The sequence below is a fragment of the Gymnodraco acuticeps genome, unplaced genomic scaffold, assembly GCF_902827175.1.
Source record: "Gymnodraco acuticeps unplaced genomic scaffold, fGymAcu1.1, whole genome shotgun sequence".
Lineage (NCBI taxonomy): Eukaryota > Metazoa > Chordata > Actinopteri > Perciformes > Bathydraconidae > Gymnodraco > Gymnodraco acuticeps.
In genome coordinates, this window is record NW_022990213.1 from 396232 (window position 1) to 419061 (window position 22830).

The following is a 22830-nucleotide window of genomic DNA, read 5'->3' on the forward strand; positions in this document are numbered from 1 at the left end:
GTGTTTATTGTTTGTAGTGCATGTGTGAGTTGTGAGTCCTCTCACCTACGGGGATGCAGAGGATGTCGGCCTGCAGCTGCATCAGGAGTCTGTTGGAGGTCATGCCTCCGTCCACCTGCAGCTCGGTCAGAGGGACGCCGCTGTCCTGGTTCATCGCATCCAGGATCTGAGACACACAGGGCTGTCACGTTAACACAACCCAACTGCAGCCAATACCATTCACACACCTTTAAAATCTGAAGGATGGTCACTGTTTCTTACCCTTTGTTGTTCTGTATGTATGTATGGGAATTAGGGCTGTCAGTCGATTAAAATATTTAATCGCGATTAATCGCATGATTGTCCATAGTTAATCGCAAATTAATCGCACATTTTTGATCTGTTCTAAATGTACCTTAGAGGAATATTTTTTCAAGTTTTTAATACTCTTATCAACATATGAGTGGACAAATATGCTTTATACAAATATTCGCCTCAATTCAACCTGGAACCTCTCTCATACAATAATACAATACAAATGGTGTGTGTGAGAGTGTGAGTGAGTGAGTGAGTGAGTGAGTGAGTGAGTGAGTGAGTGAGTGTGTGAGTGTGTGTGTGTGTGTGTGATGGATCGTTGGAGCTATGTGCAACTCAAGGCATATGCTCGAACGGGAGCTGCCTGGACGCTGCAATCATGTTGCGCACTATCCGTGCTGAGTGTGCTGACTTTTCGTACAATGTCCCACTGTCTGGCTTCCTGCATAAAGTCAAGTGCTCGGCACAGTTGTGGCAAAATGTCGCTCCTCTGTTTTCATTTAAACAGCTCCTTCTATCCGTTAGCGCAGCTAGCTAGCACCAGATGCTAACAACAACAATGCACGTAAGGTCTCTCTCTCGCTCGCTCGTGCCACACATACACACACCCTCCCGGTCCTCCCAATAGCCAGTCGGTGCCTGCCGGTGAGCGTGGAAGTGTGGTCTGCCACAAGCGGGCGGCAGAAGTGGGGCTGTCAGCATCAGCTTGTTGATGGTATTTTAAACTCGATGCGCTCTGAAACTACGGGGCGGCCGAGGACAAAAAATACACATGCGTTAATCGCGTTAAAATAATTAGTGGCGTTATTTATTGTTTGCGTTAACACGTTATTAACGCGTTAACTTGACAGCCCTAATGGGATACATTACAATATAATATGTTTAAATACGTTTCTTGCTCTTCCCTGATGTTGGGAATAGGTGTGTGTTTGGGTACAGGAGGGAGCATGAGGAGATGCTGCTCACCTCTCTGGTCTGAAAGCAGACGGCCTCGAGGGCAGCAAAAGCCAAGTGGTTCCTGTTGGTGAACTGAGTGAGCCCACAGATGATTCTGGAAAACAAACAAAGGGAATATGTTAATAGGCAAACTTTAACGTTGATGATCAAGGGGCTAAATTAGGGTTAGGGTCAACTAATACGTAATGTTATGCTTTTACGTTGCTTACGAGTCCCTTGAGAAGAAACTAAGAAATCACAGTATCACATTATAACTTGTCTCCACAGTTCAGTGTGAAATTACATTTGATAGCTCAACAGTTAAACATGCGCCTGCCTCACCCTCGTGCACTGGGCTCCCAGTAGGGGGCGTAGAGTCCGGAGAAGGCGGGCACAAAGTAACAGCCGTGAGACGTGCCGGCTGCAGCTGCTAGCTTCTCTGAGAGAGAACAGAAAGAGAAAGAGTTGTTAGTCAATCCCATTATATAATTAAAGGTTCTATATGTAAGCATTTACATGTATTAAACACTTTATAGAGCCCATCTGTGAATACAGACAGATTTGTTCATGAATGGGTCAAATATCACAGGTAAGCTGTAGCGTGTTAGTACCGATCTCTGAGGAAGACTGCACGATGCCCAGGTTGTCCTTCAGCCAGCACACCACTGCCCCGGCGATGGCTACAGAACCCTGGGAGGAACAAAGAAAAACATCAGACCCAAATCACACAAGAGGCAGGTAGAACATTTCACAGCAGGGTGCACCATTGAGGACTTCATTTTCGAACTGGAGGCGGATTTAGAAATAAAACATAGTTGAAAATATGATATAAAAGCTTCACACACCTCGAGGGCATAGCAGGCAGGCTCGTCTTTTCCCAGTTTGTAGGCAACTGTGGTCAGCAGGCCGTGGTCCGACATCAGAGGCTAACAGAATGACATGGAAACACATTATGCAAAGTGTAAAGCAAAGGAACATAGGGCACAGTAGGCAAGAAGGTAAGGTCATGTATTCTTGGACACAGTATCTTACCTTGGTCCCTGTATTTCTGAGCATGAAGCAGCCGGTGCCATACCTTCACAGAACCATGACGGAGAAACAGAGAGATGAGTCCTGATGCATGTCATCAGTAACTCAAAGAGAAAATAACATCCCTCACTTATAAGGTACTGAATGTTGGAGAATCATAGTTCTCAAGGTTTGAAGAAGGTGATTAAAAGATGATGTTTTACTATATGACATTTATATTTTGTTGCTTTATTAACAAAGACAACACTGTGTAATTATCCGAACTAGAATGTATATTATTCTGATGTCCATGTTTTCATACATACTAAACTCGCTGGATTAAACACACCATCATCACGTTACCTGGTCATTGTTTTTTCTACTCTGATCTTTATAAACCTCCTATTCATATTTGTGTAATGTTTTTATAACTTCACCATTTATTAACTTATTAATGTCATTGTGCAGCTGCACCTGAAAGAAATACGTTTGGAATAATAGATCCCCATTTTCTAACATTTGAAATGCTTTAGCTATTCTGACCATCTTCCCATATGTATATTTCATTATGTTTCTTGATAGATTTGGAAACATTATGAGCTCTTTGGTGACTTTCTTTCCCCACAAACATGACCGAGCATCACAAGAGTTGCCAATAGTTCCCAATGAATGTGCTCTTATTGGGACTGTCTGAACATCCTTCAGTAGAGGGCTGCAGCACCTTCAGTCAACCAATCAGCATGCTTAGATATGCATGCAAAATAGTATGTGATGTAATCTAGTTAATCTTAAATCAAGCTTTATCTGCTTTCCATTCAAATACAGTGGTCAACACAGATAACGTTTTAAAATCATCAGGCATCGTTATTGTTATGAAATGTTGTCAAACACAATAGTAGTAGGCTATCTTTAGCAACGAGGTGTAATAAATAAAACAGTGGAAGGCTTACGTGTTTTTGGACTGGCCTTCCCTGAGGCACATCTGACCAACCAGGGCAGCCGACTGGTCGCCAAGACACTGAGGGACACAGTCACAGTAACAAAGAAATGATAATCCTCTACTGATTACACAAATATGCACACACAGATACAAGGGTGTACAACCCCCCAAAACGCACAGTGTCTTACACTTCAAAACAGACTAAGTCAAGATTTTCTTCGAAAAATGGAGCTGGGTGGATGCTGCCCTTTTTTCTTTAACAAAAATCATTAGAAAAGGAGGCCTTAAACAAGGTTATTAAAGAGTTGTGACATTATAAAGATGTGAACTGGGTAGGAGATGTTACAACTGAAAGCAAAAAGGCTGTTTAATAGATACATTACTGGAAATATAAGAATCACATGTCTACAAATATGGTGAATGTAACTTTATTAAGTAGTAAGTAAGTAAGCAAGTAACATGACATGTACGTTCTTACCCCAGAGATTGGAACCCCTGCAAGAGAGCCGGATTTCTGGCAGGAAAACAAACACACACATGTTCAGAGGTCAAATAAATGATTGCAGGAAAAGGCCAACTGTTATGTAATCCAGTTACAAAACAAGGGTAAATAGTGCACTGTGTTTGCATCCGAAACATTTTAATCAACATGAAGGGGCAACATGACAATCCAACACCTGAGATAGGAAAATACCCATTTGTAGCCAAGAACGCTACCATTCAAAATAAAAAATGAGAAAAGGTCGCTCAGTGCAGTAGGATCTCCACCAGGCCCGTCTCCCTCTCCCCTCCCCACAAAGAACAGCTGAGTGTTCCTTAATGGTTCCTCCCTTAGAGTCAAGATGGTGACAAAATAGGAGATTAATTCATCTCCACCAGGGCTAATTTAAATGGATCATCGTGTATGGAATTGATCTGCAGATGAGCTGGTTTCAACTACCAATCTTGTCTGTCCATGTCAGTTTAGATGGCCTGCCAGTTGCCAGAAATGCCTTATTATAGAGATATACTGTATATACACACAGTATATTGCAACTGAATCAGTGCGACACAGCCGTAGATTTTACACAATGTGCTATGGCGAAGGATCAGGATAATACTGTGAAGGGAAGCAGGAGTAGTATCAGCCAATGAAGCTGTCTCTTTTCTAACTAGGGCCGCCTTCTAGTAGCCTATTATGTCAAAGGTAGGTTTAAGAGGATGTGGGTAAAGTACAGTAAATAACTGTATTCTGAGTTAAAGGTGGGGTAGGTAATTCACTTCAGAAACCCTTTTTGTTATATTCCATGGAATGCTCTTAACATCCCGATAGCAATGAATATTAAATGCTTTGACAATAAATACATACAAATATTTCATCTGTGGAAGCCGTGGCGCTGTAAAAAGCACGACCAATCATCTGCCTCGGCCCGCGGCAGATAACTGGATGGCCTACCTGCCTGTCAGCCTTCCATCTGTGCACAACCTTACCTCGTGCCCTCATTGGTCACGTGCACGTTCGTGTGTGTTGGAGGAGGGGCTCTGTAAGGAAGTCTGAAGGAAGGGGCAGATTTTTTCCGGTTGTGTATTTTCAAATTCTAGCGCACTCGAGCTGGTTTCTCCGTTCTTACCTACCCTACCTTTAAGTGAAAGACTGTGAAAAACAAACTGTTGACTGCGGGGCAAAGGATGTGTTGCATATCAAATGTCTGTCTGTCTGTCTGTCTGTCTGTCTGTCTGTCTGTCTGTCTGTCTGTCTGTCTGTCTGTCTGTCTGTCTGTCTGTCTGTCTGTCTGTCTGTCTGTCTGTCTGTCTGTCTGTCTGTCTGTCTGTCTGTCTGTCTGTCTGTCTGTCTGTCTGTCTGTCTGTCTGTCTGTCTGTCTGTCTGTCTGTCTGTCTGTCTGTCTGTCTGTCTGTCTGTCTGTCTGTCTGTCTGTCTACACACACACACACACACACACACACACACACACACACACACACACACACACACACACACACACACACACACACACACACACACACACACACACACACACACACACACACACACACACACACACACACACACACACACACACACCCACACACACACACACACACACACACACCACACACACACACACACACACACACACACACACACACACACACACACACACACACACACACACACACACACACACACACACACACACACATCACACACACACACACACACACACACACACACACACACACACACACACACACACACACACACACACACACACACACACACACACACACACACATCACACACACACACACACACACACACCACACACACACACACACACACACACACACACACACACACACACACACACACACACACACACACACACACACACACACACACACACACACACACACACACACACACACACACACACACACACACACACACCACACACACACACACACACACACACACACACACACACACACACACACACACACAATTTGATCTTATCAAGCCATTAAACAGGAATCTCATGTAGCAGCCATAGTAATCCATGAATCAACAAACAATCAGTGAAATGCACACTAAAAAATACTTTCCCTCAATCCGGTAATAAATAAAAATACAAAGAGCAAAAATCTTTAGACAAAATAAATGCAAAAGCTGCACTTTGCTACCTCGGCTTTCTGTACACTAAGCCTCCTCTGATATCATCTTTATAGCTGTATGCATGAGTCCTGATTTTAATGAAATCCTCTTAACAAAACATTTTCTGTCCAGCAGGAATTCCAAAAGTAAATCGAACAGGACAATAACATCCAGCTGGAATTATCTTTAGTACCTCACTATCTACACATCAGTACAGTATCTGCCTTTCTGTGGAAGAACACGTTGCATCTTATTAACTTATATGTTCACTACAGTGATTAAAATACTTCATGAGGCCGATGCATAACATCGTGACTTTAGACTTTGATATGCTACAAGTCATATCAAGATTGAAATAAGATGTCATTGCCAAGGCTGAGCATTTCCACTTATGATCCGTGTAGCAATGATTCTAAAACAGAACAGCATCTGCATACTGCCATATACTGAAGAAACAAATGCCTTCAAGTTGTGGGCTTTTCACGTCATTAGGGTAGTGCTGTGGCTATACGAGTGCTATCAGAGGAGAAGTATGTTTGTATTGGTACTGTTGAATTACTTTCATCAATGGCAGTGACCTGTTCTGGTTGCAAAAGGAGAAATGGTGAGCTTTCATGTGTTATCAAAGGATCTAAAAGTCTATTAATATATGTGCAAGTTAATTCCCTACGCTAACTTCCAGAGAGGCTGTGGTTCAGCCATTTTCCATCTATTTATCCTGGGGACACAGCACCATGATGCTCAAGTGTTAGTTTCAGTAACTAATATGTAAATGAATAGATAAGCACACACTTAATGTGGAAAAGGGATAGAGTTACATTAAGTAATTACAGGCATGAACAGATTCATTTAGAAAAAACTAAATATTTAGAGCTAATGTGGCTCAGGGGGAAACTCATTTGGAGGGTCAATGGTTTGATTCTGGCAAAAAACCTAACCCCCCCAATGTGCTCCTATAAGCATTTCTACAGTATAACATGTGTATGTAGATCACTTCGGATAAAAGTGTCAGGATGCATACAGTATCATGTCAAAACACAGACGGTCTAACTGAAGCTTAACTGAGCTCACCATCCAGCCGTAGATTTCAGAGGAGCTTCTGACAGTGGCGAGGACTTCCATCGGGACATCAAAGTACCTAAAAGTAGCACCACAGCAATCAGTGGTGAAGATGCATGTTTATAGTGGACCAAACATGACAGACAGGGTTTTTATTAGCAGGTCTGCAGTACAGTCTGTATTTGGACAGCGATTAGTGTGGTTTGATATGTTCCTGTGTGTTTACCTGCAGAGCTCAGGATCCCAGTCCATGCTGTGGATGTTGAAGAGCATGGTGCGGCTGGCGTTTGAGACGTCTGTGCAGTGGACCCCCCCATTGTTACCCCCCGTCAGGCACTGAGGAAAACCACACTGGAATTATCACATGTTGCATGTAAAAAAAGGGGGCTGGAGATTCTTTATTTGTTTCTCTCTGTATCTCGTTATAGAACAGCCTCTGCGATGTCAATAGAAACCGTTTCTCTTCTGCGACTCACATAGGAAACAACATATTCTGGATCGTAAACAGACTTTATAAAAAGGTGCAGCTAACTGTATGTACAAATACATATAGTTGCTTACCCAGATGATCCAGGAGTCCACTGTTCCAAACATGGCACGCTGACTCAGCACCGCTTGCTGCACTTCCTCGACGTTGTCCAGCAGCCAGCGGAGCTTCACCGCGCTGAAGTAGGTGCTGATGGGAAGGCCTGTCTTGTGCTGGAGAGAGTCAGAGTCTTTGTTTAGATACTGTACCATATTCAATCAGAAGAAAATCAAAAGGGAGAACCATCCAAAGTTCTTTCTTACCCACACTCACCTTGAGGTGGTTCTTGTTTTTGCCTGGAGACTTGTTGATGAGACTCTCCACGGTAGACTGTGTGCGCAGGTCCAGCCAAACTATGGACAGAGAAGAGGAGGGCTTACATATACACCTTGAAATATCTCAATTAGACCGCTGTTGTCCATTTACTAAATAAATTAGGACATTTCACAGCTTTCTTCTGCAACCCTGAAACTTTCTAAATAGATTGTCTTACCTTTGAGTTTAAAATGTGTAGAATTTGAAAGTAGTTAAGGGGTGAACTTTCATTAAAAAGGCAAATATTAGAGGAAGTACATAAAGGAAACCTATTTGAGCAACACTTTGATTCCTTAAAGGCCCTGTCACACTGTCCCGAAATTGACACCCGATGGACACACGATAAAGGAAATGTTCAAATTCGGCTGTGATCGTAGCAACATCGGGCCATTCGTGAGGGCATCTTAAGCCATCGTATGACCGCCGGTGGAGTTTCTCAGGCTCCGGCAGCAACTTCGTGAGCGGCAACTTCGTAAGGCACTCGTGAGGGCATCTTGTCAAATCGTGTCATCTTCGTGTTATCATCGGTGCATTCGCCCTCACTCTGATCGGGGCGAATGCCCGATGGCACCGATGATAACAAGATGCCCTCACGATGGCCTTACGAAGGGCACAATTGACACACAAATTCAACACGAAAATGAACCTTCACAAGGTCCTTCGGCAATTTTTTGGCATGCCAAAGATTTAGCCACCGCTCACGAAAGTTGCTGCCGGAGCCTGAGAAACTCCACCGGCGGTCATACGAGGCTTAAGATGCCCTCACGAATGGCCCGATGTTGCTACGATCACAGCCGAATTTGAACATTTCCTTTATCGTGTGTCCATCGGGTTTTTTATTGCACAACAAAATCATGTAAATATATTATGTAAATAACCCAATTTGTGTTCTGTGAAACTAAAAAGGATATAATATATTATTTTGAAGGACAGTTGACAGGAAGTTGTTGTTATGGAAACAACATTACGGAGAAAACTTAATATTTTCTACATATAACGACGGATAAAGTAAAGAACAAAGTCTGAAGATATCAGTACAGTATCATAGTACTGTAACATAATTGTTTTTGTTACTTTCATTGCAGTTGTATGTCTTAAATGTAATGTAAATGTTGCCTTCGTGTGTGTTTCGGGGCCATCTTCGTGCGAAATTCACAATTCCATATTCGTGTGTCCATCGGGTGTCAATTTCGGGACAGTGTGACAGGGCCTTTAAACATTTCTTGTAATAATGTTGACCTCAATCTGAAGACTGAGACCAGGAGTAATTCATAATTCAGTAATTCATCAGTCAAATTAATGACGATATAAAAACATTGTTGTTATTCCAACAGTAAATGACACACTTTCATTGTCCCTTTCCAGTGGGTTCTGAAGAGGACATATTCTGCTGATGTTCAGGTGTATATCAGTATGTAGTGTCTCTACTTTAAAGAGTCCTCTCCTGCTGATGTTCAGGTGTATATCAGTATGTAGTGTCTCTACTTTAAAGAGTCCTCTCCTGCTGATGTTCAGGTGTATATCAGTATGTAGTGTCTCTACTTTAAAGAGTCCTCTCCTGCTGATGTTCAGGTGTATGTCATTATGTAGTGTCTCTACTTTAAAGAGTCCTCTCCTGCTGATGTTCAGGTGTATGTCAGTATGTAGTGTCTCTACTTTAAAGAGTCCTCTCCTGCTGATGTTAAGGTGTATATCAGTATGTAGTGTATCTACTTTAAAGAGTCCTCTCCTGCTGATGTTCAGGTGTATATCAGTATGTAGTGTATCTACTTTAAAGAGTCCTCTCCTGCTGATGTTCAGGTGTATATCAGTGTGTAGTGTATCTACTTTAAAGAGTCCTCTCCTGCTGATGTTCAGTTGTATATCAGTATGTAGTGTCTCTACTTTAAAGAGTCCTCTCCTGCTGATGTTCAGTTGTATATCAGTATGTAGTGTCTCTACTTTAAAGTGTCCTCTCCTGCTGATGTCCAGGTGTATATCAGTATGTAGTGTCTCTACTTTAAAGGGTCCTCTCCTGCTGATGTTCAGGTGTCTATCAGTATGTAGTGTCTCTACTTTAAAGAGTCCTCTCCTGCTGATGTTCAGGTGTATATCAGTATGTAGTGTCTCTACTTTAAAGAGTCCTCTCCTGCTGATGTTCAGGTGTATATCAGTATGTAGTGTCTCTACTTTAAAGAGTCCTCTCCTGCTGATGTTCAGGTGTATATCAGTATGTAGCAGAGGTGGGACCAAGTCATTGTTTTGCAAGTCTGAGTCAAGTCTCAAGTCTTTGCGCTCAAGTCCAAGTCAAGTCTCAAGTCAGGATGGGCAAGTTTAAGTCAAGTCCAAGTCCTAAACTTTGACAAAACGAGTCTTAAACAAGTCATTATGTGCTTTTCAACAAATGTAATGACATCGATCAACAGAATAATAATTAATAATCAAACTGCTTTTTATTAGTCACATTAATAATTTAATAATCCATTTTCTCTCTGATGGTAAAGTAACGTGTAAGGTTAGGCTACCGTGATGGTTTGATTCAGAAGGAGTTTAGTGTATAAGATCCCTGATGTTGAGGTAACCAGAATGTTTATTTCCACTGTGTACAACATGTTATAAGGGACCCACAATCTATCTTTATGATAATGTGCAGCGAGGCGGTCTCTATGGGGAAAAGAACACCTGCATCTAGGTCCCTCTGCAGGTGGTACTTTAACTATATTTTGATGCTAATACTTTTCTACTTTCACTTGTAACATTTTGAATGCAGGACTTTTTATTGTAACCGAGTATTCCTACACTCAGGTACTTTTACTCAAGTACAAGATCTGAACTTCTCCCACCTCTGGCAATAAATCCTGAGTTGTTACCAAAAAAAACTTTTTCCGACGCGCTTGCATTTAAATCCGGCTCCCGGTCGCTCTGTGTAGCTGGCCTGTACCACTACACCTGCTGTCTTTGGAGCGTCTGCCCCCCACCCTTCTTTCACATAATGGTATGATCCTAGTGTGTCCTCGCATATGATTGGTCGCATGGTGGCCCAGCTAAATAAAGTCCCGCCCCTGCCTGCAAGGATTCTCAGCAAGAGAAGCGGCTGAAGATTCTGCTCTCCCCGACGGGAGGCTGCTCTTCTAGCGGCATCTCGCGATCGGCGTGTTGGAGACCCCTGAATTAAATGATCAAGTCACCTCAAGTCAGAAGGCTCAAGTCCAAGTCAAGTCCCGAGTCATTGGTGTTTAAGTCCAAGTCGAGTCGCAAGTGTTTTGTGATTTTGTCAAGTCGAGTCCAAAGTCATCAAATTGGTGACTCGAGTCCAAGTCATGTGACTCGAGTCCACACCTCTGGTATGTACTATGTAGTGTCTCTACTGGGACATGTCTCCGTGCTTTAATGTTCCAAAAGCTCTTTATCTTTCTCATACTGCCTGTGCTGCAGCTCCTCTTTTCACCCTCTGTCTGAAACCAGAGCACAGTCTGCTCTGATTGGTTGGCTGGTCGGCTCTGTTGTGATTGGTCAAGAGCTTAGAGATGTCCCGCCCCTATCACGTACAATGTGTTAGAGCGCTAGCCAATACAAGTGTTACACAGTGATGTCACTATGTTACGGAAGTAAACAAAGGGGTCCAATGGAGTCTTCAACATTTCTGAAGAAGACTTGTGACACTTAACCTGACCGCAAAAAAAAGTGCTCAAACTATTAGATAAACTGAGATTTTATCGGTTGTCATTGGGATTGTTTCAATTATAACAAAAACAAACTTGCCATTTGAATCACTCACAAGTGTACACATGGTGTCTTTAGGCTAGATAATAGAGCATTGTAATCTCTTGAAGGACTGCTGTGTGAACACTTACAGGTTGACACCCCCTCCCCCATCACATCACTCACATTCCATTGAAATATCAGCTAATAGGAATTCTGAACAGCTTGCATGTAAACAATCCTCTCAAAATGGATCTGAGGTGTTACAATGAAAGCTCTCTCTGATAGTAATATAAGGCAGGGGGCAGGGCCAGACATGACGTAGTCCACTACCATCTGATGCAATCTAGTCATGTGCTGGGCCAATTCCCAGATGACATCATCTCTTGTTTGCTCAACTGAAGATGTTACAAATCAAATAACTGAATGTTTAGGGGGACAGTTCCCCAAAATTTTGTAACAAGTGCATTTTGCACAATTCTGTGTTTCTTCTTCTAGACAACTTCATTTCAAATCATTTCCACACATTTTACTTTTCGTTTTGGGATATATGGTCAATTGACCTCCTTTATACAAAATGAAATCACATTTCTGATTTTAAAAAACAAAAAATGTAATTATTTGACTAAAGTTAAGATCAGAGCAACATATTGTGATGGATAATCATGGACTGGTATATCTGGTAACCGAGGACAAAATATGTTTTCCAATCTTCTTTATTTTGTATTTCCTACCTATTTAGGGTTAAAAAAAACATCTTCCAATTTAGACTTTTTTAATTAAATTTGATTTTTTAAATGTTTTTTAAATGTTTTTAAGTATGTCCACTGTAGAGGACGTCAGGACCATATTAGTTTGAAAAGACAGCCAAAATTAACAGATAGACTATGTCATGTATTATGGTTATAGAGTGATATTAATACAAGAATACATTCACCTTTATTTAAAACATAAATAAGTAATTGATCTGAACATTGCTGTTTATTTGGTCAATACAAAACTAGTTTGGTTTTTGGTAAATCTTTCCAGATCTTCAAAGACTTTGCAGTCAATGTACTGGGAAAGTACCTCATTGACTCCAGTCAGCACGGGCTGTAGGGTCATCTTGACTAGTTTTATGGATGTGGTCTCCATTTGACCTGCTCATAGAAACAAAGCTTGCATTCCTGAGGCAATTCTCATTTTTCATGGCTCCACTTAAAATGAAAACAACAATAAGACATACGTGCTACTCTTGGCCCACAGGGGGCCATGTCTTTCCAGCTCGTCCCTATCTGTCTCTCTGTCTGTATCTGTGCGCTCATGGAGCCTCCTGCATCTTTCCCCCCTTCTTCTTGACCCTCTTCTATCCCAGGTGTGAAAGCCTCATCTCTCTCATCACCTGAGAGCTCATCATCTGAATCTCCCTTAACTATCTGGTACAGAAAATGTCTGCTTCAGTTCCGTCTCCTGCAACAATATTGAGTCATAAAGTCCATGAAGATAGTCCTGACGTCCACTAGAATGGACATTTATAAAAGAGCTGTTATTTGAAAACTTGAATTATGTAATTGCTTTCAGAACTAATTCTATAGTTCCTCACATGATAATAAACAAGAACATATATGATTTCCATGGTAAAAATTACAATTATTCAACAATATTTGACTTCTCCTCCTGCTTCTATAACATTTTGTTTTTGGTATGCCAGCCATTTTGGATGAAAAGGAAGAGGAACTTCCCAGCATGCAATTTTAACCAATGACATAAGACCAGGATGTCCTCTGTACAGTACATCAGAGATTGGTAGGTTACCTCAAAAGAGTAAAAGGAGATCTGGGTCATGTCATTGTTTAGGATTCTGTTTAGAAACCATTTAAAACATTTTTATAAGGCAGCAAGTAATGACAACAAATGCTAAACATTTAAATATAACAAGGTTTCAATGAAAGTAGTGAACATTCATATTTCTTGCAAAGAACCTAGTATGTAACCATCCATGTTTTTTGTGACATCTAGATAACCTTATTCCAACGGAGGACTACAGGAAGGTCAATTGAATGTCTATGTTAATAAGAATATTAGGCAATGATACGTGTACATTCAGATGTATAGTGCACCCACCAATGGCGTTGTAGAGAGGCTCTCCTGTCTCTTTGTCCCAAACCAGGGTCGTCTCTCTCTGATTGGTCACCCCCAAAGCTGAGAAAACAGAAACAACGTCAATCTCAATAAACTCCCATCTCCACCCATTCCTCTGTGTTTCAGTTCTCTTCTCCAGCTATAGGGGAGGTTACCACGTCTGCCCCAACAGCTCAGTATCACTGTGCACACCTTTAATGTTGGAGATGTCGATGTTGAGCAGGCGGAGTTTCTCACATGTCCTCTCCATGCACTCATAGATCGACTGCATGATCTCTTTGGGGTCCTCCTCCACCCAGCTGTGGACAGACACAGAGACAGGCATGTTGACACACACAGAGCCCTTGGTTTGTATTTATTCCAGAAAAATACAAATATGAAAACAAAGTCATCAGCATAGTTGTGTGTGGCTGTTTCTATGCGTTACCTGCTCTACTGTGCCGATTCTATTCCTGGATAACTATTGAATCACGAGTATGGTCATTTGATCACATAGACACTCATAAACGGAGCCAAGATAGACTAATATTATAGTTTGACTGAACTTCAGACTATACCAAATACATAAAACGAGTCTGTCCGAAGATATTTTGTAGTTTCTGACTGTGGAACAAACAGTACAAAACCCCCAAACCACTCTCTTTCTGAACCGTCTCTTTGACCAAATGACAGATACTGATAGCCCTCTGACATAGAGGGAATCTCTATAATAGGGTTACAGTATACTCAATGTATTGTGGCTTCCTCAGGCTCTAGTGAAAGACTATATTGCCAACACTAAGTACAACATGTCTCATAGTTTGTTAACAAGAGGCTTGCTTTGGATTTCACTCTCCTGTGGCTCATTCCCTCTCACAGACACCTACAGGTGGATGAGTGTGTGAACATGGATGTACACATGAGGCTTTTTGTATCTTGAGAGACCAGGGAACCTGTAAAGAGTCTAAAGAGAGCAAAATAAATGAAGCCCCAGAGTCCTTTACCATCTCTGTATAGTGTAGGTTCAGAAAGTGTAATAGAAGATGCCAGACTCCTAAGATAAGGTCAAACAAACCCCTGTGTTGCGTTAGAGTAACTGTGTATATTGGGTATTATACTGATATGATCATGCACATTAAAGGGTTGAATCAAACACTTATTTATGAAATGTACGGTACTTGAGAGAAAATATAAAATATGTTTATAGGAGGCATAGCCTAATTATACTTAGATTGTATTCGTAAATCCTATCGCCCAGTTTATTTTACAATGGTTCAAAAAGCTGTAACCATGCAACATGACCTCAGCTGACCCTTGTAGTTTCAGGATGTGCATTCATTCAACATATCTAACATTTACACAACAGGAAGGTCATCATCTACCACATTTAATGAGTAGAAAGCACCATATCAATGGATATCAACCAAGCCTTAGACTCTATTATGTTACACACATCAAATAAAGTCAGAGAATAATCTGAACGCAGCTAAATTGTAACCTAAGTAACTGAATAAACAGTTACTTAGTATGGTTTAAAATTAGATTTTAAGTTTCTCTTAGAAGCAAAAATTCCACAATTTGAATGTGAAGTAGTATATGATAATTGTTTTAGTAGAACCAATTCACATTTGAGTGAATTGTAAAATGTCTTTCGAGTTGGACTGTGGGTCATATAAAAGAAGAACTTTGCCAGTCACCATGGTCTGTTGGAAGTGTTAATCATTGAGAAACAGTTGACGCACTCACCCCTCCTTGGGGAAACTCTGCTTGATCTCTACTTGGTGTTGACTCATCAGCTCTGCGGTTTTGGCGTTGAACACCTGTGGAGAAGTTAAAGTCATAAGAGACCATGCACATAAAACAGAGGACACAGGGTGTGCCTGGGAAACATTCTCTTAATTATAAGGGAACACATCATTTGGCACAACACAGGACTGGAAGAGGTACAGAATGTTTTAATTTCCCAGTGATAAAACTGATGATGACTGACAGGACTTTGCAATGCTGCAATGCAGGCACAGCAACTATCATGAACGTCACTCCAATAAAAAGGTGGCTGCCTATTACAGAGGGGAAAGATTGAAATGTAAGTTATGACCTACATTTAGACAGCATTTATTCAAATAATAAAGTAGGGTAATCCGTGTTAGCACAGCAGTACAATTTGGCTACAGACAATATATATATATATTCATAGATTAAGCTGCATGAATTCAACACAGCAAAAGGGGAAACTGAGACGCATTCACCTTGTAACCCTTTGACCAGCCACCAGCTTGTAACACGTTGCACTTGATGACCCTCTCACAGCTGCACAGACCGGACAGACACACAACAAGCAGAGCCCTTTGACACTAACATGCTGTCAAGGTCACGCAGTTGGACTGCAGTGCAAACAGGAACATTCTCCCCCCTTCTTAAAAATGGACAGTGGAAAGGTTATAGTGGGACTGACATCTACAGTCATGGGTCTGTGACTGTTGATCCAATAATAAAGTGTTGCCTCAAGCATACACTTTGGCTCAAAGCAATCAAGATCATCGTTATGAAACTACGTTAGGAAGGTACACAAATATATGAACTTTGTGGATGTTGGAGGTAAGGCTCAGTTATGTTGTGAGGATTTATTTAAACATTGCCAAGGGCTTAATTATTATCTTCTTTGACCGGAGACGTGTTCCCTTATCGTCGCTTGTGTCCTGAGATCAACCTTAAAGACAACCTGATAGGTTTAACCTTCACTTCTGGTCTAAATGACCTGTGTCATTGAACAGCATTAAGTCAGGGACCTCACAAACAGTGCAATGCACTTCAGGAAGAACAGGTAACTAGACAAAAAAACATATTCAGGGTGATGTTATGGTACCGCTTTGCTGTGGACATAATTCTTTACCACATAGGTTTGAGATATATTACCCAGCAAGGAAAGGGGTTGGGTGGGTTACATTTTTAAATCAGGCATCTGTGTATTTCTGTATAGATTATGGTTACAAATATTGTTCTCCTAAGCATTGCTCACAAATAACACTCTTTTCTGTCTCTTCTAAGATAAGAATAGCTAGACCTGGTATTTATATAACTCTACATGTTGGCCAAAAATTCATCAGCTTTTGATCTATTGTTTTGAATTTAGGACCGACACCAGCCAAACAAAAGTCCCCAGACCCAGAGTGGTCTCAGTTGGCTCCAAGAAAAAAGCTATCATTTTCACAGAAATGTTTACCAGATATACTCAGCCATTAAAAAGCCTGTCCGTCCATCCTTTAGATCTAACAGTAAGTTGAACTTGTTAACTGCCCATATTTCGTGCCAAGTCTCCATCTTCCAGCTGACCTACTCGAGGAAGCCCAATTATGTTCACAATGGTTAACCAAACAGGACTCATATTACTCAACTGAAAAACAAAGCAAAAGACCACTTTGAAAGTAGTGTCTGCAGTATTCAGTATTCAAGTGGAACCAGGAAAAGGAAGGGGACATTAAGCAGGTGAGTCTCTTTGATAAATGTATGAAACTAAATGGTGGGATTTCAAGAAACGTGATAGGTTGCGTTCGAGGTGGTGATGAACTTTGGCTCACTTTTCAAAACAGAATATCAATTACCAAAACTCTTAATGCAAACACCCAAACTGACTGACTATATTATTGTCTTCTTAACACACAATGCTGTCTTTACCACAAGACATTACTGAGGGGACCATCAATTCAACATAGTAGCAAATCACTTCACCTCCACTGCCATGCATTTCTTTCATTTGGCACTTCATGTTTAAATCATACAAGAACCACTTTGTCTTCTATTCAGTGGTGGAGTGTAATAAAGTGCAGTGCATGTATTACTCCAGTACTGTACTGGAGTAATACATGCTGTCTAAATGTAGGTCAAAACGTACTTAAAGTGGACCTATCATGCTATATTTGAATAATATATTGTAGGGCCATACCTATATAAAACATGTCTGTGAAGTTTTTTTTTCAAAATACCAAACAGATCATGCATTTTAGCCATGCCTCATTTCGCTCTATTCCAGCCCTGTTTTTGCAAGGGCTGATTCTGTGGCAAATGCGATGCAGCTGACCACGCCCCCCTGCAAAGGAGGGGGGCTAGGCACGAGCGTCATGTTACCATGATGTTACCATGATGTTACCATGATGTTACCATGATGTTACCATGATGTTACCATGATGTTACCATGATGTTACCATGATGTTACCATGCCACGGCAACCTCTCATTCCCCTGATTGGTGGAGAGTTGGCCATATAGGCAGAGCACCCCGTTTCTGACATCAGAACAATTTTAAATCTGTATCAGATCTGTTACAGCCCCGTTTTTAGAGATTTGGGTATGGAGGAAAAGAGAGAGGCTTGTGTTTTCTGACACTTGGTGAGCTCCCTGACACACCGGGGACACATCTTCATGTATACAAGACGTACAAAGGTGCATTTTGCATGATAGGTCCCCTTTAAGTATTTCAATGTAGTGCTACCTGATACTTCTACTCCTCTACATTTAAAAAGGAAAATAGTGTTATTTTACTTCACTGCATTTAATAATGAATGTATTATTTATTAGCTTTAGTGACCTTTCAGATGAAGTTGTTGCATTAAATAACATGTGATAAACTTAAAACTTAAAAGGTCCCCTATACTGTTTTTCATCAATACATTATCGGTCTCTGATTGGCTGAAACACCAAACAGATCATTGTAGCATCCCATAATCCCCTCTGTTTCAGCCCTGTTTCCAAAGTGCTTATTCCCTGTCTGTTACAGATGAAAATAAGGAGCCCCTCCCCACGCCCCTCTGAGAGAGATTTGGTTACAAAGAACTCAATGGTGCTCTAGGAGGACATTCAGGTGATAAGGGGGGGGGGTTACCTTGGTTGCTGATTGGTTAATGATTACACAAAAGTATAAGAACACAATACAATAAAACAAGTTCTTAACATCATTTCTGTATCCAAACGTTGTTAGTCTGCAGCTGTAGAATGCTACTTTTTGCACACATATTAACAATCAGATGTCCTGTCACATATTGAGGCCAATTTCATAAAAAAGTCCTTTTTAGACTTTGAGCACATTTTCTGGTCACCCGTATTTGTATTTATGTAAAACAGCACTACATTTACACTACATACAAAGGCTAACTTCATCTCTGTTGCACTATTTTTGTCATTGCTGTGTTTATAATATTTGATAAAGTTACTTTGGTACACTTTTTTGCTGCATCAATTGATGGCCCTTATTGTTATTTGATATTTGCGCATAAATACATATAAGTTGGTTATGTACTTATAAAACCCATACATGATGTATTCCCAGGTCTAATAGAGTTATGAACCCAGTGCACATGCGTTATGAGATGTTGAGCCCTAAATGAGGAGGATAGTCCTCTGTGAGAACAGGTTAGCACCATAGACTGTAGAAGTTTGTCATACTGATATTCTGTACAGAATGTGAAGTCCACTGAGACAAATGTAACATTTGTGATATTGGGCTATATAAATAAACATTGATTGATTGATTGATTGATTGAAGTTTGCACATAGAAACTGAGGATAACATCAGAGCTAATAACACTAGCGTCTCTCGTCCAGTAGGCAAGTGGGCTTATGTTTATATTCACTCTCAGCATGTTTTTGTTTTACTTTAGGCGAAAACATGCAAAATGCTGCTAAAGCTAACGCCACACACATAAACTGTATACATAGAACAAATAAATATTGAAGGGGACAACCTTTGCCGCGTGAAGCCAGAAACGTAGCTGTTACAGGAGTTATAATTCCCACTTGCAAAAGTTCGCTCAGTCGAAGTGGTTGTTGTTTTTTGATCAGCTATGTCGCCAAATAAGATAGCAAATGTCGACTCATTAAGTAATCAGAGGAGTTGCATCAATACAGTGAACTTTGGGTAAACATCAAAGTAAATCATCACTCACCAGAAACCGTGTGGAGCTCGTGCCCTGGTCTATCGCAGCCACCAGCGGGTCCATACTGAATACTTTTTCTTGTGGCGCTTCAAACACTCAAGTCGTTGAACACGGCCAGCTGTTGGGGTTCAGGCTCTCTGGGATCCACGGCGTGAGTATTGGTTCTCCTCAACAGCGGCCGCGACTCCTCGTGAGGGAGGAGGTCGGCAGGGCAGCAAGGGGGCAGAGCGTGTATGAGGAGAAGAAGACCTTCATGCAGGAGGAGGAGGTGAAGTCACCAGAACCGTCCGCCGACAGCGCGATTGGCTGCTGGCCAGAAGGAGTGGGCCTCGCTCCGGCCAATCAGGTTTGGGGGCACGTTCTCGCTGTATTTATAAAGCTACAGTCTATGCTCCCAGTAAAGGAGAATAATCTATTCCAACACAGGCTGTGACGATTTGTTAGATAAAGTCGCTATTTAAGCAGACAACTCTCTCTCAGGAATTCTCTCCCCTTAGAGCTGGAAATTAATCAAACCTGAAGACTTGAATGTATGAAATCATCTGTTAAAAAGTTGTTGAGCTTTTTATTTGAAATATTTATTCTAGGTATAGTTAAAAGGTTGAAACATTATAGTTCAGAGGCTATAAGTAATACACCTGACTAATACCTAACCAGATCACAGTGGTGAACCGTAAGGGCCTTCAAGGTATTCAGAGAATACTCTGGAACACTCAGATAAGGAAAAACAAAAAATCGATTTAATTATATAAATAAAATGAATAAATGAGAATCGTATCTGTGTTGTTGATCTGTAATATTACAGTGTTACGTTGATTTGTTTGTCTTTCTCCGGCCAAGCACACGCATTTGAGTGGTTTTGTGTAAAAAAAAATACAACCAATCAGGGGCCTCATTTATAACGCCGTGCGTAGGATTCACGTGGGAAGGTTGCTTACGTAGTAGAAATCCAAAAAATAGGTACAGAAATGTTCCGACATTTTCCGATTCACCAAACATTGCGTACCGGCGAGGAAAGTGCGTACAGTACTTCCTACGCCGGTTTCCCTTTATAAATCACAATCGACACGAAATGCGGTGCAGCGTTTGCGGCCTTCACGTAACGCACATATTTGCCTATAAATAGTCAAAGAAACGCCCATTCATTCTGACTGACTTTATGAAGAAGATCGCAGGAAATGACGACAGAACAGCTAAAAAAGACATCTCACACCGTGTCAGGTTTTGGTTATTTTGGGGATGTCGAGATAAATCATATTGTTTGGTGGATGCAGTTTGAACCAGAGTAGCAGCATGGAGGTCGGATCGTCACCAAAATAAATAAATAAATGGCCCGAAAAAGGTTAATGACAAAAAAAAATACACATAGCCTTCCTCAGGCAGTGTGTTTGTACCGGGGACAGGAGACACCCCCTTGATGAGAAACTGTAAGAAGTGAATGGGGAATCCCTCCGGAGTGGAGTCATGACGACTGGATCTGAATTATGTTTTTGTATTTGGTGGTTTGTGTGTGTTCCAGCTGTCGATCAGCTGTGCGCAGCGTTCGCAGCAGCCTGTGCGTCTCAACCCCCCCTCCCCGCAGCAACCCTATATCCACCAGTTAAAGGAAATACAACTAATGTGTTGTGTTATATCAGCTGTACAATTTACCACATATGGTGTTCTTAGCTGCCATACCTCCTGTGTTTTACGAGCGACTTATCAAGTCTTGGCAACCGGCATAAAACACGATTAAACATGCAAAACCATGCTCGTATCTACAACCTATGCAAAACGGCGTCAGTTTAGACGTAATTCTGTCCTCCTGCTTACCGCATCATTTATGAGAAAACATTTCATAACACAACATATTCGAGGTGGTTTTCAATAACATATCCGTATGTATTTATTTCTCCAAGTTATGTTTTTGTGTGCACTGAGGAGTCGCAAACAGGCGTTTGTTAAATCATTTTAAGATTGGCTTCAATCAATGTTTGAAAATGAATTCTTCATATATGATAAATAAGAGGTAACGTTTTATTTATGGTATTATTTCCACATATTTCTCTCCATTCTTCCTTCTGCCAACGGTGTCGCAGTTTCTCGCTCTCCCGTGTTTGTGCTTAGTGCGTACGCATGGGTTAGAGTTTGCGTGGAGGACCGCACATTTCCCCATCAAGTTAGTATTTTATAAATCGCAAACATTGCGTAGAAACTGGTGTACGCCAGAATATCCTTCAACCAAGGTATTCTATATCCTTGATAGAATGCCCTGGGGCCTCATTTATAATGCCGTGCGTAGGATTCACGTGGGAAGGTTGCTTACGTATAGTAGAAATCCAAAAAAATAGGTACAGAAATTTTCCAAAATTTTCCGATTCACCAAACATTGCGTACAGCACTTCCTACGCCGGTTTCCCTTTATAAATCACAACCGACTCGAAATGCGGTGCAGCTTTTGCGGGCTTCACGTAACGCCCATATTTGCCTATAAATGGTCAAATAAACGCCAATTCATTCATTCATTCTGACTAACTTTATGAAGAAGATCGCAGGAAATTACGACAGAACAGCTAAAAAATACATCTCACACCGTCAGATTTTGGTTATTTTGGGGAGGTCGAGATAAATCATATTGTTTTGTGGATGCCGTTTGAACCAGAGTAGCAGCATGGAGGTCGGATCGTCACCAAAATAAATAAATAAGTGGTCCGAAAAAGGTTAATGACAAAAAAAATACACATAAGCCGCATTAGCCGCTTTCACACCGCAGGACTTGCCGTACTTTAGTGCCGGCACTAAAGTACCACGGCACTGAATCCGCCAGGGGGCTAGTGCCAATCGCATTCACACCGCAGTACTTTCCCTGAGGCAAGATTACGCTGACGTCACTTCGTCTTCTTCTTCTCTGGGTTTACTGGCAGGCCGCAAAACCACTTCACGGCGAGTAAAAAAAAAAACGAGAGAAGAAGAACTACACGGGGGGGAGGGGGTATAAAGCCCACCCGCTGTATGAGGCGTTTGTTTACTTTCCGACCTCAGACATGATGGAGTTCATAAGGGTAATTTACAAATAAAATACCCCATTATAACAATGGACTTTCTCTTTATGTATTTATTATATATTACCCCCTCAGGCTGATTTTGGAAAAGGACATTAACCCTTGTTTGGTGTTTTTCCCTTATTTATCTCAAACAAATGACATGATAAATGACTTGTGTTTATGTGTGTAAGACTTGTGTTTCTGCCCGTGCCATTGCTGCACAAGGTTGCAACATTGTAGATACATTCAACCACCGACACCTGTCTGCTCTCACATTCTTCTATTCTGCACATTTGGGGTGGGACACAATAAATAAAGCTTCGCCAGTTTGTTTGTTTTATTGCACAGTCAAGACATAACAATAACGGCATCACGCTGTTCCAGGTG

At 41.2% G+C, this 22830-nt stretch overlaps 1 protein-coding gene across 2 annotated transcripts in view; it reads right to left on the minus strand.

Moving 5' to 3' along the window:
* The window catches only part of LOC117547587 (glycerol kinase-like), a 29900-nt gene extending 10201 nt beyond the window's left edge, over nt 1–19699 (minus strand). For both annotated transcript variants that reach the window (XM_034218407.1, XM_034218406.1), the window contains exons 1-16: nt 19430–19699; nt 15238–15311; nt 13705–13811; nt 13495–13572; nt 7669–7748; nt 7431–7568; nt 7096–7205; nt 6882–6948; nt 3657–3692; nt 3189–3256; nt 2263–2305; nt 2076–2156; nt 1842–1920; nt 1573–1669; nt 1261–1345; nt 46–166 (exon numbers count right to left, since the gene is read on the minus strand). In XM_034218407.1, coding sequence (XP_034074298.1) covers nt 46–166; nt 1261–1345; nt 1573–1669; nt 1842–1920; nt 2076–2156; nt 2263–2305; nt 3189–3256; nt 3657–3692; nt 6882–6948; nt 7096–7205; nt 7431–7568; nt 7669–7748; nt 13495–13572; nt 13705–13811; nt 15238–15311; nt 19430–19483 — 1318 coding nt within the window. In that variant the 5' untranslated portion in view covers nt 19484–19699. The remainder of the gene's footprint in view (nt 1–45; nt 167–1260; nt 1346–1572; nt 1670–1841; nt 1921–2075; nt 2157–2262; nt 2306–3188; nt 3257–3656; nt 3693–6881; nt 6949–7095; nt 7206–7430; nt 7569–7668; nt 7749–13494; nt 13573–13704; nt 13812–15237; nt 15312–19429) is intronic.
* Between the last annotated feature and the right edge of the window lie 3131 nt (nt 19700–22830).